This window comes from Crocodylus porosus, unplaced genomic scaffold (assembly GCF_001723895.1).
Source record: "Crocodylus porosus isolate Cpor-Errol unplaced genomic scaffold, CroPor_comp1, whole genome shotgun sequence".
NCBI lineage: Eukaryota > Metazoa > Chordata > Crocodylia > Crocodylidae > Crocodylus > Crocodylus porosus.
In genome coordinates this window covers 427,068-442,522 of record NW_017728932.1, presented here as the reverse complement: position 1 = coordinate 442,522, position 15,455 = coordinate 427,068, and the positions used below count along the sequence as shown (strand labels likewise).

At 47.8% G+C, this 15,455-nt stretch overlaps 1 protein-coding gene across 3 annotated transcripts in view; it reads left to right on the top strand.

Annotated features, from left to right (window-relative positions):
- RAD51D (RAD51 paralog D) overlaps window positions 1-14,359 on the top strand; it is a 25,163-nt gene extending 10,804 nt beyond the window's left edge. Inside the window, exons 5-10 of one of the 3 annotated variants that reach the window (XM_019545356.1) lie at window positions 124-258; window positions 853-948; window positions 2,330-2,420; window positions 6,258-6,328; window positions 6,698-6,865; window positions 11,795-14,359. In XM_019545356.1, the coding sequence (XP_019400901.1) occupies window positions 124-258; window positions 853-948; window positions 2,330-2,420; window positions 6,258-6,328; window positions 6,698-6,865; window positions 11,795-11,878 (645 nt within the window). In that variant the 3' untranslated portion in view covers window positions 11,879-14,359. The remainder of the gene's footprint in view (window positions 1-123; window positions 259-852; window positions 949-2,329; window positions 2,421-6,257; window positions 6,329-6,697; window positions 6,866-11,794) is intronic. The other 2 variants (XM_019545357.1, XM_019545359.1) reach the window with 2 other exon arrangements.
- Window positions 14,360-15,455: the final 1,096 nt, after the last annotated feature.

Below are 15,455 nucleotides of genomic sequence, written 5' to 3'. Positions count from 1 at the left end.
CCAGGAGTTTTCAAAGATCCGTGCCAGGGGCTGGGCTATGACGCTTGCCAGCTCCTTGAGTACCCTGGGGTGCAGATTGTCAGGGCCAGGGATGGACTTATGCTTGTGCTCTTTCCCACCTAGGTGTGCCTCAGCATAGCAGCAAGTGTGTCCCACAGCCTCAAGCAGAATGTCCTGTTTATTGACTCCACAGGCGGGTTCACAGCCTCTCGCCTACTCCAGTTGGTTCAGTCCAGGACAGAGGAGGAGGAAGAGCAGGTGAGAGAAGCTGCAGAGTCAGTGGCCTTCAGTTTCAGGAGCAAAGAACTTAGATACTTGTAAATGGCCTTCCCACTTAGCTATCTGAGCAGTTGCATGCAGTGCCTCTGACAGACCTTCAGGCAATTCCATGCTTCACTCTTTCCTCTTCATGGGTTTGTCCTAGTTTCTTTCAGTGGGTCTACTCTTAGTTCAGTGGGAGTTGTGGGTACTCAGCCCCTTTTAAGTACCAGACCACTTATTCAGGCACTTAACCATAGTTTGGGGTGGGAGGGTGCTAATTCTAGCCTACGATGCTTTCAACCTTTATCTTTTTGTGTCCTAGTTTCCCCATGTCTAAAATGAGGACTGCACTGATGCGTGGGGCAAAGGGCTGTGGGTCCTTGACATGAAGGTGATAGATAATTGCAAATGCTCTTATTATTAGGGGCAGGGCGAGTTCACTGGGCTAGTAGATATGCTGGCTGGGAGTGCTGGACCCCAGGTTCTAATGTGTACTCACCATCCTGATTTTAAAGGGTAAGCTGTAGTGAGGGGAAAGCTATAGGAGACTGTGTATTCTGTGTGTGATACTGCTGCTGTCCTCCTCTGCAGGTGGAGGCCTTGCAGCGAATACAGGTGGCCCACGTGTTTGACATCTATAAGATGCTGGCTGCACTGCAGGAGCTCCGGCACTGCATGTCCCAGCAGGTGGGGCCTTGTCATTTGCATCCTCCCTGTTTACTGCTGTAAAGTCACACTGTAAAGAGCTGAGTGTTGAAAGTGACATTGGATCTGATCCTGCCAATGCATGGAGCTGCTTATATATCACCCTAAAAACTTAGGGAACTGTGGTGTTGACACCTACACAGTCATATGGGTCACAAATTGGCTGGAGGGCCGCACCCAGAGAGTGGTGGTGGATGGGTCATTTTCGACCTGGAGGGACATGGGCAGTGGGGTTCCCCAGGGCTTGTTCCTCGGGCTTACACTGTTCAATATCTTCATCAGCAACTTGGATGAGGGAGTGAAAAGCACCTTGTTCAAGTTTGCAGATGACACTAAGATGTGGGGAGAAGTGAGCATGCTAGAAGAGAGGGACAGGCTACAACTGGATCTGGACAGGTTACAGAGGTGGGTGGATGAGAATAAGATGGGTTTCAATATGGACAAGTGCAAAGTATTGCACCTGGGGAGGAAAAACCATCAGCATACCTACAAGCTGGGGAACTCCCTTGTCAGCACAGAGGCAGAAAAGGACCTTGGAGTCATTATTGATTCCAAGATGAACATGGGCCACCAATGTGGGGATGCATTCAGGAAGGTTAACCACACTTTGTCACACATCCACAGATGCATCACGAGCAGGTCCAAGGTGATCCTCCCCCTCTATACGACATTGGTCAGGCCGCAGTTGGAATACTGCGTCCAGTTCTGGGCGCCGCACTTCAGGAGGGTTGTGGACAACATGGAGAGGGTCCAGAGGAGGGCCATCCGCATGATCAGGGGACAGCAGGGCAGGCCCTACGAGGAGAGGCTACGGGACCTGAACCTGTTCAGACTACACAAAAGAAGGCTGAGAGGGGATCACCTACAAACTTGCCAAGGGGGACCAGCAGTCAATGGGAGAGTCCCTGTTCCCCTGAGCACTCCTGGGAGTTGCAAGGAATAATGGCCATGAGCTGACTGAGACTAGGCTCAGGCTAGACATCAGGAGGCACTACTTCACAGTCAGGGTGGCTAGGAGCTGGAACCAACTCCCTAGGGAAGTGGTGCTCACCCCTTCCCTGGGGATCTTCAAAAGGAGGCTAGACAGTCATCTAGCTGGGGTCATTTGACCACAACATCCTTTCCTGCCCATGGCAGGGTGTCAGACTTGATCTGCTTAGGTCCCTTCCAACTACCATCTATGAAACTATAAGACTGCAGGATTGGGGTTGCTCTTCTATGGACCTTGGTGGTATCTAAGTGGCCTCAGGGCTCTCCCTGTTCTAATGTTTCAGGGCTGTGCTGTCCCATACTTCAAGTTGCTATTTTGAATGGCATGTGCTGCTCTATTCCTTTCCCTCACACATTGTGCTTCACTCTTCAGGTTGTTTGTTCTGTGGGTCCCGTGAAATTGCTGGTGGTGGATTCTGTCTCAGCTGTAGTTTGCCCGCTCCTTGGAGGCAGGCAGTCGGAAGGTAAGCATACTTGCCTGGAGGGCAGGCTCTAGCTTGGGAATTTGGGACTGGGCCTCAGGCTGTAGGCACACAACCTAACTGCTACACAGTGAGGTAGAATCATAGAAAGTTAGGGTTGGAAGGGACCTCAGGAGGTCATCTAGTCGAACCCCATGATCAAAGCAGGACCATCCCCAACTAGATCATCCCAGCCAAAGCTTAGTCTAGCAGGTTGTTGAAAACCTCTAAGGATGAAGCTTCCACCACCACCCTGGGTAGTTCCAGTGTTTTACTACCTTCCTAGTGATTTTTTTTCCTAATATCTAACCTAAACTTCCCTGCTGCAACTTGAGACTGTTGCTCTTTGTTCTGTCATCTGCCACCACTGAGAACAGTCCAGCTCCATTCTCTTTTGAACTGCCCTTCAGGTAGTTGAAGGCTGTTATTAAGTCCCCTTTCAGTCTCCTCATCTCTAAACTAAATAAGCCCAGTTCCCTCAGTCTTTCCTCATAAGTCATGTCCCCCAATCCCTGAACTGTTTTTGTCATCCTCCACTGGACTCTCTCCAATTTGTCCATCTACTTTCTGTAGTGGGGGGTCCAAAACTGAATAGAGTATTCTAGATGTGGCCTCACCAGTGCTGAATAGAGGGGAATCATCATTTCCCTCGACCTACTGGCAACCCAGTATGCTGTCAGCCTTCTTGGTAACAAGGGCACACTGCTGGCTTATATTCAGCTTATTGCCCATTGTAACCCCTGGGTCCTTTTCTGCAGAGCTGCTGCCCAGCCAGTCAGCCTCCAGTCTATAGGAGTGCATGAAGTGCAGGACTTTGCACTTGTCATTGAACCTCATGAGCTTCCTTTTGGCCCAATCCTCCAATTTGTCTAGGACGCTAAATCCTAGCCCTACCCTCCAGTGTATCTGCTGCTCCCCTGAGCTTGGTGTCATCTGCAGACTTGCTGAGAGTGCACTCTCTGCCATCTTCCAGGTCACTAATGAAGGCATTGAACAAAACCGGCCCCAGGACGAACCCCTGGGGCACTCCACTTGATACCAGTTGCCAACCAGACGTTGAGCCATTAATTGCTACTCTCTGACCCTGACACTCCATCCAGTTTTCTATCCACCTTACAGTCCATTCATGCAGCCCCATACTTCCTTAGTTTGCTTGCAAGAATATTGTGGGAGACCATATCAAAAGCTTTGCTAAAATCAAGGTATACCACATCCACTGGTCTTGTTGCATCCACAGAACCAGTCACCTCATCACAGAAGACAGTCCGGTTGGCCAGGCATGACTTGCCCCTGTTGAATCCATGCTGGCTGTTCCTAATCACCTTTTTCTCCTCCAAGTGCTTAGAAATGGATTCCTTGAGGATCTGCTCTATAATTTTTCCAGGGACTGAGGTGAGGCTGACTGGTTTGTAGTTTCCTGGATCCTCCCTTTTCCCCTTTCTTAAATATGGGTACTATGTTTGCAATCAATTGAGACCTCTCCTGATTGACATGAGTGTTCAAGGATGATGGCCAATAGCTCTGCAGTCGCATCAGCCAACTCCCTCAGCACCTTCAGGTGTACAAGTCCATGGAGCCAGATGGAATACATCCAGCTTTTCTAAGCAGTCTCTACCCTGTTCTTACACTGGGGAGGAGGTGAGCAGCCCTCAGTAAACTGTGCTGCCTAGTGCAGTAGTTTGGGAGCTGACCTTGTCCGTGAAGACAGGCAAAAAAAAGGCATTGAGTACTTCAATCTTTTCTGCATCCTCTGTCACAAGGTTGCCTCCCCCATTCAGCAAGGGACCCCCACTTTTCCTAATCCTCCTCTTCCTACTGACATACGTGTAGAAATCCTTGTTACTATCCTGGATTTTATTCTGTAGTAAGGAGCAGATGTGGCCAGCCTTCCAAGTAAGCTGCCTGCAGTAGGTGGTATTACATTGTGTGGCCACTAGGTGGTGTATGAGCTGCTTTTATGAGAGAGGGGCTTTTTCTGGTTTGAAGTTTACTGGTGTAGTGATGTGCTGATAATTTATAGTAGCGTATAGCTACTCTTTCCTGTTAGAGGAGTAATTTGGCCTGTAATGGAGTGACTTACGTAGTGTCCAGCATGTTAGAGCAGGCTTGATTAATCGAGTCTGTTGGAGCTTGGTAATAACTGTGCTCCAGCAGCTTCCTGCACCTTGTGTATCAGTGTCCCTGTGCTTAAAAATGGTGGCGGGGTATTTGAACTAAAGCTCTCAGAGCTGCTCTAATTAATATGCCACCCTTTCCAACCCTAGAGCATGTGTAAAAGTGCCCAGTAGGCTCAAATAATGAGGATTCATTCATCCCAACTTCTGGTCTTTGCAGATAACAATCCTGCCTCTTGCAAAACATTCAGAATGTTTGGCACTGAATGTCCTTTGCAATCAGGTAGCTGGGAAATCTGCTTCCAGCACTCCTGGGCCCACTGATTACCTGCAAAAATTCAGATGGCATTGGCAGTACAGAACTGTACCTTGTACTCTCTGATACCTGGGCCTGGGGGAGGGGAGAGGGAGGATTTTTTTTTTTTTCAACTTTTATGCCAGTGTTGTGTTGGATGATATAACAGCCTGTCTGTTTAGGGTACAACTGGTAAAATGCAGGTATTTGATAGCTCAGGATGTATGGCTTCCTTGGTACTTGTCAGGCTGCAGCTGAGAAGTAGGCCCTCTCCATCTAGTATTGCTCTGCATGTGCTAAGCCTGGAAATGAGGCTGCAAAGCAGGCCTGAGGCCCCACACCACACCACCAAGGTTGTTGAGCTGTCTGTCCCCAATATGCCTGAGAGCAATAGTTCTCTTAGAGTAGATACCCTCACTTCCTGGTTTGACACATTTGAGGTAGTAGGGGATAGGCAGGCCATGCTTTTCAGCAGCTCTCTCAAAAGTGCCAGACTGACATCCATTCATATATCTTCTTAATTGTGTCTCTCCCAAATAGTCCTGTAGGTCTAACTTCTTACTCCTCAGGATTCTGTGGGGCTGCTGCAGGCCCTTGCAGATCTTTGTCAGAAATTCTAAGAAGTTGGTGTCAGGGAAGTGCAGTGGTTTGGCAATGGAACAGCAATTGCTGCAAAGGCCAGACTGACTGCAGCTGATGCATAGACTCAAGGATGAGGAGTTAAAACTGCTCGTTGCCAGTCCTCTGAGCAGTCTGCTGCCCTCAGAGTATTGGGGGGGGAGGCCTCAGTATGGCTTCACTTAGTCATTTCCTGTTTTGGGGGGGTGTGTGTAGCAGGAACTCAGCAGTGGCAAAGATCACCTGGTAGCCTTTGTGAAATAAGGGACCAATCTTTAGAGGACAAGTCGCAGGTCATGGAGGCACACTTCTTGGGGGAGGCAGTGTCACCTAATGAATAGAGTACTGGATGGGGCTCTTCTGCTGGTTCTGGCCTGCTGGGTGAACTTTAGGAAGTACCAACACCACCCTGTGCCTTAGTAACCCCAACAGTAAAATGGAGACAGTGACACTAACCTGCTTTTCTAAAGTGCTTTTGGACTGAGGAACAGTGTTCAGTAAGAGCTAGGTGTATCCCAGAACTGATTATTTGGGCCTGATGCAGTGCATGTTGATGTTGTGCCTGGGTGCAGAGGCTGCTGCTGTGTATGCTGGTTTTGTTCTTCGGATAGTTGGAAAGTAAGAGGGCCTAGCTGTGAAATGGACACTGATGAACAGCATTAAGCTAATGTAATACACAGAGGTTAACCTTCTTGAGTGGATGTGAAGGTATCCTGATGAGCTGCACTAGATTCCTCATCTCAGGAGATGGCATTGGTCTCTAAGACTTCTAGTGGAAGCATGTGCCAAAATATCCTTTTCTTGTCTCTGTAGGCTTGGCCCTCATGATGCAGCTGGCGAGGGAACTGAAGACACTTGCCAGGGAATTTGGCCTGGCTACTGTGGTGAGTGCCCCTGGGCTTTGTCTTTCTCTTCCTGGGGTGAGTGGTGAGGGAGATAGCAAGTATTGGAGGAACAGGGGTATTTGCTTTCCAGATAAGTGAATGTGGTTAAAGCTGAACAGGTCTGCAAAATGGGACCCTAGCATCTCTAAAAGCATCACCCCTGTGAGACTGTCCTCTGAACTAAAACTTGGCTCCCATGAAGCCTCCTCTACCTTCTCCTTGTAGAGGGTGAGGAGAAGGAGAGGAATAAGAATCCATAGAAACAGCTGATTTATCCATTAGCTTCCTGAGTATCCCAGTGTTTCCTTATAAGGAACAGTGATGTTACTACTGGTAGCTGCCTAATATGTCTACTTTATTGTACTGCAGGTGACTAACCATGTGACAAGGGATAGTAGCAGTGGCCACCTCAAGCCAGCCCTGGGCCGCTCCTGGAGTTTTGTGCCCAGCACGCGCGTGTTATTAGAGAGCAGCCAAGGGGCTTGGGGGAAAGCCAGTACACAACGTATTGCATCCTTAAGAAAATCGCCCCGGCAGGTGAGAATTTCCAGGTGAACCAGTGAGGAGGTCATGGAGAAGAAGGTTTGGAGCAGAGTTGGTAGTAGAGGCAGAGTCCTTGCTCTGGGGGTTGCAGGAGCTTGGGCTTCCCCCATGTGTCTCTGCACTGGGCTGGGGTGCTAGTCGCAATGCAAGCAAGCCGTAATCTGTTGAAAAGAAAAAAATGATGTGGATTGTAAATAGTCTGACTTCTGTTTCTGGGTGCGTGAAGTCAGTGGATCCATTTCTTACTTGGATCACAGTGACTCAGTTGCTCCATTCCTCCTGACTTGGTCCCTGATGATCTTGTATCTCTTTTTGTAAGGAGAGGAACTGATGTCCTGGCTACTTGGCAGTGTGGGTAAATACATCCACCTTGGCTCAGATTCTTGCTACCATTTCATACTGGATGCTCTGGGCCAGATCTTCAGGGAGTCTAAACCAGCATAACTAGTGATTCATAGAATCATAGAAAATTAGCATTGGAAGGGACCTCAGGAGGTCATCTAGTCCAACCCCCTGCCCAAAGCAGGACCATCCCCAACTAGATCATCCCAGCCAAAGCTTTGTCTAGCCAGGTCCAAGGATGGAGCTTCCACCACCTCTCTGGGTAACCTGCTCCAGTGTTTTACTACTCTCCTAGTAAGAAAATCCTTCCTAATATGTAATCTAAACTTACCTTGCTGCAACTTGAGACTGTTGCTCTGTTCTGTCACCTGCTGCCACTGAGAACAGTTCAGTTCCATCCTCTTTGGAACCGCCCTTCAGACAGTTGAAGGCTGGTATTAAATGCCCTCTCAGTTTACTCTTGTCTAAACTATATAAGCCAAGTTTCCTCAGTCTTTTCTCATAAGTCATATCCCTCAGCACCCTCACCATTTGTGTTGGCCTCCAATATCTCTTCATCCTTTCTGTGGTGGTGGGGCCCAAAACTGAATAGAGTATTCCAGATGTGGCCTCACCAGTGCTGAATAGAGGGGAATAATCCTACTGGCAACACTTCTACCGATGCAACCCAGTACGCTGGCAGCCTTCTTGGCATCAAGGGCACACTGCTGGGTCATATTCAGCTTATTGTCCACTGTTAACCCCCAGGTCCTTTTGTGCAGAGCTGCTGCCCAGCCAGTCAGCCCCCAGCCTTATAGTGGTGCATTGGGTTTGTTCCGTCCTTAGTGCAGGACTTTGCACTTGTCCTTATTGAACCTTACAAGATTCCTTTTGGCCCAATCCTCCAATTTGTCTAGGTCACTCTAAATCCTAGCCCTACCCCCCAGCGTATCTGCTACTCGCCACAGCTTGGTGCCATCTGCAGACTTGCTGAGGGTGCACTCTGCCAGATCATTGATGAAGACATTGAACAAAACCAGCCTCAGGACTGACCCTGGGGCTCTCCACCTGATACCGGCTGCCAACTAGACATTGAGCCATTGATTACTACTCTCTGAGCCCGATGATCCATCCAGTTTTCTATCCACCTTACAATCCTTTTATCCAGGCCATACTTCCTCAGCTTGTCCATGAGACTGTTGTGGGAAACGGTATCAAAAACCTTGCTAATATCAAAGTACACCACCTTCACTGGTCTCCCCACATCCACAGAGCCACTCACCTCAGCATAGAAGGCAATCAGGTTGGTCAGGCATGCCTTGCCCTTGATGAATCCATGCTGACTGTTCCTGATCACCTTTCTCTCCAAGTGCTTAGAAATGGGTTCTTTGAGGATCTGCTCCATGATTTTTCCAGGGACTGAGGTGAGGCTGACTGGTCTGTAGTTCCCTAGATCCTCCTTTTTTCCCTTTCTTAAATATGGGTACTGTATTTGCCCTTTTCCAGTCATCTGGGAGCTATCCTGATCACCATGTGTTTTCAAGGATGATGGCCAGTAGCTCTGCAGTCACGTCAGCCAACTCCCTAAGCACTTCATCAGCCAACTCGCTCAGCACTTTCAGGTATGTCCCATCTAGCTCTATAGACTTGTACACGTCCAGCTTTTCTAATAGTCCCTAACCTGTTCTTTCACTGTTGGCTGCTCACCTCCTCCCCAAACTGTGCTGCCTGGTGCAGTAGTTTGGGAGCTGACCTTGCTTGTGAATATTGATGTGAAGAAAGCATTGAGCACTTCAGCCTTTTCTGTGTCCTCTGTCACAAGGTTGCCTCCTCCATTCAGTAAGGGACCCATACTTTCCCTGATCCTTCTTTTGCTACCAGCATACTTGTAGAAACCCTTTTTGTTACCCTTCCCATCCCTTGCTAGCTGCAACTCCAATTGCGCTTTGGCCTTCCTGACTTTGTCCCTGTACATGCTCTTATGCTCCTTCCTATTCATTTGTCCAAGTTTCCACTTCTTATAAGCTTCCTTTTTGTGACTTAGTTTACTGAAGAGTTCCCTGCTAAGCCAAGCTGCTCTTCTGCCATACTTGCTAGTCTTTCTGTACATTAGGATTGTTTGTTCTTGCACTCTCAGTAAGGCTTCTTTAAAATACAGCCAGCTGTCCTGGACTCCTTTTCCCTTCAGATTGGCTTCCTAGGGGATCCTATCTGTGAGTTCCCTGAGTGAGTCAAAGTCTGCTTTTCTGAAGTCTGGGGTCCTTACTCTGCTGCTGTCCATGCTTCCTTCCACTGCGCTGACCGTGCCAGCAGCATCTGCGGAAGCTCCCAGCTTACCGCTACCAGGCTGCTGCTGCTACAAGCACAGCCATGCCCCCCAGGGGCACGGGTTGTTGATGCCTGAACTCAGTCATTTTGTGGTCACTGCTGCCAAAGGTATCTACTACTACATATGAATTCTTCCCTGTTTGTGAGCAGCAGGTCAAGAGCACAGCCCCTAGTTGGCTGCTCCAGAACTTGCACCAGAAAGTTGTCACCCTCACTATCCGAAAACTAACTGGATTGCCTGTGCACTGCTGTATTGTCCTCTCAGCAGATGTCAGGGTGATTGAAATCCCCCATAAGAACTGTGGGTTGTGATTGGGAAACTTCCGCTAGCCATTTGAAGAAAGCCTCATTCACCTCCCTCACTTGCTTCCAGGGGAGGTGGTGCTCTCCCCTACCTTGGGGATCTTCAACAGGAGACTGGACAAGCATCTAGGTGGGTTGTTTGACCCCAGTGCTCTTTCCTGCCCAGGGCAGGGGGTTGGACTTGATGACCTACTGAGGTTCCTTCTGATCCTAACATATGTGAATCTAAACCATTTCTTCCTAGTCTGGTGGTCTACAGCAGACACCTACTACAACATCACACTTGTTGCTCTCCCCTCTAACTTTAACCCAGAGATTTTCAACAGGCTTATCTCCAGGTTCTCTCGTTCTTTAATGTTTCACTTCCTGGTTTGAACTCCCTTAGGATGTGGCTGTGTGTTTGTAGCTGGTGAAATTATTCCTGTGTACATTCATTTCTAATCCAGTTTGGGATCCCCTGATGTGAAAGAACTATAAAATGTGTGGGACATTAATGCTTTACTTGACTTCAGGCATATTAATTATTATTTGTACTGCAGTATCTCCAGAAGCCACAATCAAGATTAGTGCCCCATTATGCTGGGCACATAATAACAACTTGTAGCCCATGTTGTGAACTGCTGTCAGTGACTGCTCTATGACTGCAGCACTTCACACAACTGGAAAAAAGAGAAAAGCATTGAAGTTGAAGCTGCTTGTCAGTTTTTGACTTGCAGAATAGCAGCCTTGAAACTAAGTGAGATCTGTCAATTTCAAGGCCACTGTTTAGCCAGGTAACTGCTTGGTAACCAGGACTAAGGAGATGCAAACAGCTGAGCATATTCTGTGTCTGCCTGAATCAGCCTGTGGCAGAATGCCACTTCTGTCTGTCCCCAAAAACTGCTATGAGACAATTTGGTTAACATGGTCACTGCAAAGGGCAGACATCCCATGGGCTCTTTAGGTAACCCTGAGTTGTAAACTGAGCTGGATACATTCTTGAGGGAGGGGGGAAAACCTGCTCCCTCTGTCTATATAACTGGCATCACATACCTGGGGAGGGGGCTAGAGACCCTGCCAGTCTACCCAGAAACCAGTGATGCATTTCAAATTGATTGGCTGGCAGCCAGCAGTTGCTGGCCTCCATTGGACTAGGTAAATGAGGTCATAAGGACTGCCCAGGAAGAGGAGCAGTAGCCATGATGAAATCTTAAGTTGAACCATCTGAAACTGGCTTTCTCATGAGACTCATGATCAGTGCCTTCAGAGGAAATCTCCACCTGCCTCTGGATGATACTCATGAGTAAGCTACCTGAGATCTAACTAGATAAATAGCTTGCAGTAACTCAGATGCATGATCAAAGATGCAGTCACCCTATTTGCTCTGTGGGATTTCTTTGATATTGCTCTACCCTGTACTCTATTCCAAACCAACTCCTTGTCACCAATAAAGTTCTCCTTTGTATCTAGTGTGGGACCCTTATTGGGAGTGGGTCTAGATTATGCTTTGGGGTCCCCTTGGTTTGGCTGACTAAAGGAGACCACTACTGGTGCTTCAGACTGAGGGAAGCACCCCAAGGTCTTGCGGTGGGTTGAGTACCCTCAAGGACTGCTAGGCCTGTGTTTCCCGGGGGCACAGGGCCAGGATCAGTCCAGACCTTGGGTAGTGGTGGCGTTACCCCCAGGGTAGTGGGTGTGCCTCCAAGGGGGTCGGCCAGAGGTGAGGTGCACCCAGGGAGGCACTTGGAGCCTGGAAGATGGTCAGGCATAGTGAAGTGGGTGGCTCAGTGCAGGAGCACCCCCGACTGGCCCACCACACAGCCAATATGCTAAGTTCCTTTAACATTGACATCAGTGGGAACTGGTGGATGGCTTGCAGTGTCTGCAAGTCTGTTAGAGATGGGCATTTTTAAGTGGCTTTGACTCTACAGGTGTTTTTAGTGGCAGATTCTCAGCTATGCAAGTTTAAACTCCTCTTGGCTTCTCTTGCAGCCAACTGGAATACAGGTAGAACTGGACATTGGAGGCTATGAAGCATTGGAAGAGAGACCAGGTGCATCTGGAGAGGAACTCTGATGGAGGTGAAAAGATGAAAAGTAGATTTCAAGGCCAAGTTCTTGTCTTTTTATTCTGGACACCTTTGCTGCTAAAATAGAAGAGACTGCAGAACTGGACAGTGCGAGCCAAGGCACTGTTAGGATGAGGAGAGAGTTCTGTAGTCCCAGTAAAGCGGTATTGTATTCCATCACTGCCCCACCTCAGGTGCTCCCTTCTCCAGTGTGACCCTGGGATCGCAAGGATTTCAAGGGAAAGCCTTTGTGGTCTGGGCAAGTGCAGCATGTGTGGCTGCAGTGCTTCTCTGAAACTCATTTGAACCACCGACCTGTTGCCTGGGGTCTTATGGATCAGCAGGAGAACCTCTGTCCTCATAGGATCAGCAGAATTCACTAACAGCTCTATAAACCCTTGCTGGTCAATGACTTCTATTTTTTCCCTCCATAACCACCTGCTGCCAGATCCCAGAATCCTTTGGAGGGGAACCTCTGGTAAGCTTCAAGGAGGAATACAAAAGAACTGGGCCTTTGAGAGCAAGAATCCTGTCGGCTCCAATAGATGGTAATCTAAAACACTGTTTTCACTGTAGAAAACAGTTGTTACAGCAAGCTTCAAGTGTCTGCCTCACCCTGCTTATTCCTCAGTGGAACTGTAGTGGACATAGGCTTCTAAAGGAAAGGGACATGCTTGGCACTCAAGTGTTACAAATGTTTGTGATCAAAACCTTTCTACAGAGTATGAAGGAGTGCATTGTAAGCAGCACTGGTATTCTTGTACCTGAGTAATGTGTATCATGTGGCTGTTGCCTTGTGGAACTGGGCCTTTTGGGCCAAATACTTCACTGAGGTAAATGTGTGGCCCTTGGTTTACACCACTTGAGGATCTGGCTGTGTTTAAGGAGTATTATTGTTGATGTAGTTGGTGTGTGTTTCTTTTCATCTACTTCTTTTTTTGCTTGAAAACCGGGCACTTGTGTATTATTGAGGTGGTTCTACCCCAGTTGTACCCAATGTTTACAGTTCAAAGTGAGGAAAGAAATGGCAGGAGCAGAACTTGAAATCTTCAGGAACTGTATTAGGACTCTTCCCACCAGATAAGTTACAGCAGTGTTTGCACCAGTGACAGCTCTCATGTAGACAAGGCTCTGGTGTCTGAACTCACAGTTGCTTTTTGTCTGACATAGTTCTGGTGGAAGCTATAGAAATAATGGCAATAAACACTACTGCAGTTGAATAGATGTTTGACCCATGAGCCTTTTAAATACATTTTTCCAGCTAAGACATTTCTGAGGATATCTGATTTTTATTTGTAAGCCAACTTCCCCACCAACAAGAAAATATCTGAGATTGTAGCCAAAATGAACATTTGACAGAGCTTTCAGGGAGTAACAGGAGGTCTTGCTACCCCTAGCAGATTGTTTCATACATCTGTGTGTCACTACAACTACAGTGCTTGAGAACAACTCAGATCTCTGTCCCCTCCAGGATATAATTTAATGGGAAGGTGGTGAACATCCCCTAATCACAGAGTTGATTAAAAGAGAGGCAATGCCTGTCCCAGAGTGTTTACAATCTCACTTTTTCCTTTGCAAATTGTTCATTGTTTTATGTGTGGAGACATTATGAGTCAAATTCTCTCCCAGGGAAGTCAGTGGAGTCGGGGCAATGTGTGCCAACAGAGAATTTGGCCTGTTATGCTTTTTGTACCCGCTGTGAATAAAACATTGATTTTTTTTTAATATATATATACTTTTTAGGCACCCCCCTTTTCTTGTGGTTGCATTATTCATCAGTTTGGGATTCCTAGAGGAAAGCTGAGTATAAGCAAGGGGATATGGAGCAGAGAAAGAAAAGAATGTCAAAATGTCTAGTAACACACATTTGCATTAAGGTTTTGACAATGAGAGTGTGATATTACATTCTGTAAGACTATGTCAATCATTAGGGAAGAGATGCAAATATCTGATTTAGGTGAGCTAACTGGGGGACTAATTTAGTTTTGGGCAGTTCTTATGACAGATTCAGAAGGAAATCTTGAGCTTGGGAGCTGAAGTAACTTGATAGCATAGAAGGAGGAGACCTCCAGTTAGATGGAGCAAGGAGAATGTAAGAGGATTTCTCGAATGGGAAGTCACAAGGAAAGGGGAGACTATCAGGAGTGAGTGGGGTGGGAGAAGGGTGGCTAGGTGAGATAGGATGAGAGGATTTGTGTGAACAAGAGCAAGACAATGGTAGAGTGACTTAATTTGAGTGAATGGATGAAAGTTGACAGGTTAATGGGAGACTGGACGGGCTGAGTGAGCAACTGAGGGGAATGAAGCATTGCAAAGTTAAAGAAGCTGTACTAACTGTCCATGAAATGCTATGAAAAGGGGACAGTTTAAAGTGTGCATACACATACATGATTTGAATGATTTCATTGCCTGTATTCATGGAAATTCCATTTTTGCTATGTACCAAGAAAATAAACATGGTCAAATAATAGTCACAAAACTGTACCAATCATATGCTCTCAGTCTGTCCTTTCTCTGGATGAGAGGGATAATCCTGATGCACTACTGCAAGAGTTCAGTGTCACAGTGTCCTCATCCCCTGGATACTGATTGCCACATCCCAGACAGTGAGTTGAAAATGAGAAAGGGACAGCATGTAGTCAGATATCCAAATAGGAAAGGAAGAGAGAAATATGACTGTTATTACTCAGGGATTGTGGAATCGTCATGGGGCTCTGTTGCAAAAGATCTGGAATAAATTGTAAAGGAGAGAAGGATTAAATAAAGGCTCAAGGACAGATGCTGATCAAGTGAACCCTGGCAAGGCCATCAATCTTAAGTGTTGGGTGTAAGCTGCTCAGCGGCTGTAGAGGGAAGACATTTCTCTCCTTGGAAATTAGGTATACCTCTTCTGGTAGCTTTTTGTATTTTCCTCTGAAGCAACTGGTATGGGCTGCTGGTGCATTTGAGGAACATCTCTGGCGTGTTGCTTCCTGCCCTGTGTTTGCTTTTCAGGTAAGTAGGGGGGAGAGGCCTCATGACAGCAACTGTCCTGAGCCTTCTGTATTTCAAGCACTTTGAAGAGAAAATGCATGGTGAGAAGTGGTGCATTTCTTTTCAGCCACTGGACCCTGAATTCCTTATTAGTGGTACTGTGGAAAAGTTTTACTTCCTGCTAAAGACAATTTCCCCAGTGCTGGCTAGAAGAGCATGGTGCAAGATGGTTGGTGACCTCAGTGTCATCAAAACGAAGTCATTTTTCATCTGGGTGCTCAGACAGGGCCCTGCTCTCCCTGCGTGATGCTTTTTGCTCTTTGTAAACTGCTCCCGCACCCTGCTTGTGGACTCGGGCTTGGATGATTTCCAATCTCGGTTCCAGCAGTTGGAGAAAGGCACCGCAGGCTCATCCTGAGGTGACGAATTGTGGAAAACGACCCCAGCCGCAGGGGAGCCGCAGGCAGTGCCACTGCAGGCAGGGCGCCGCGGCCAGCGCGGGGGCTACCAGCCGGAGGCCGTAGACCTAGGCCCGGCCGGCGGCGTAGGGACTACCCCGGCACTGACGGGGGCTGAGCTGGCGCCTGCGCCCTCCGGGGGCGCTGCGGTGGG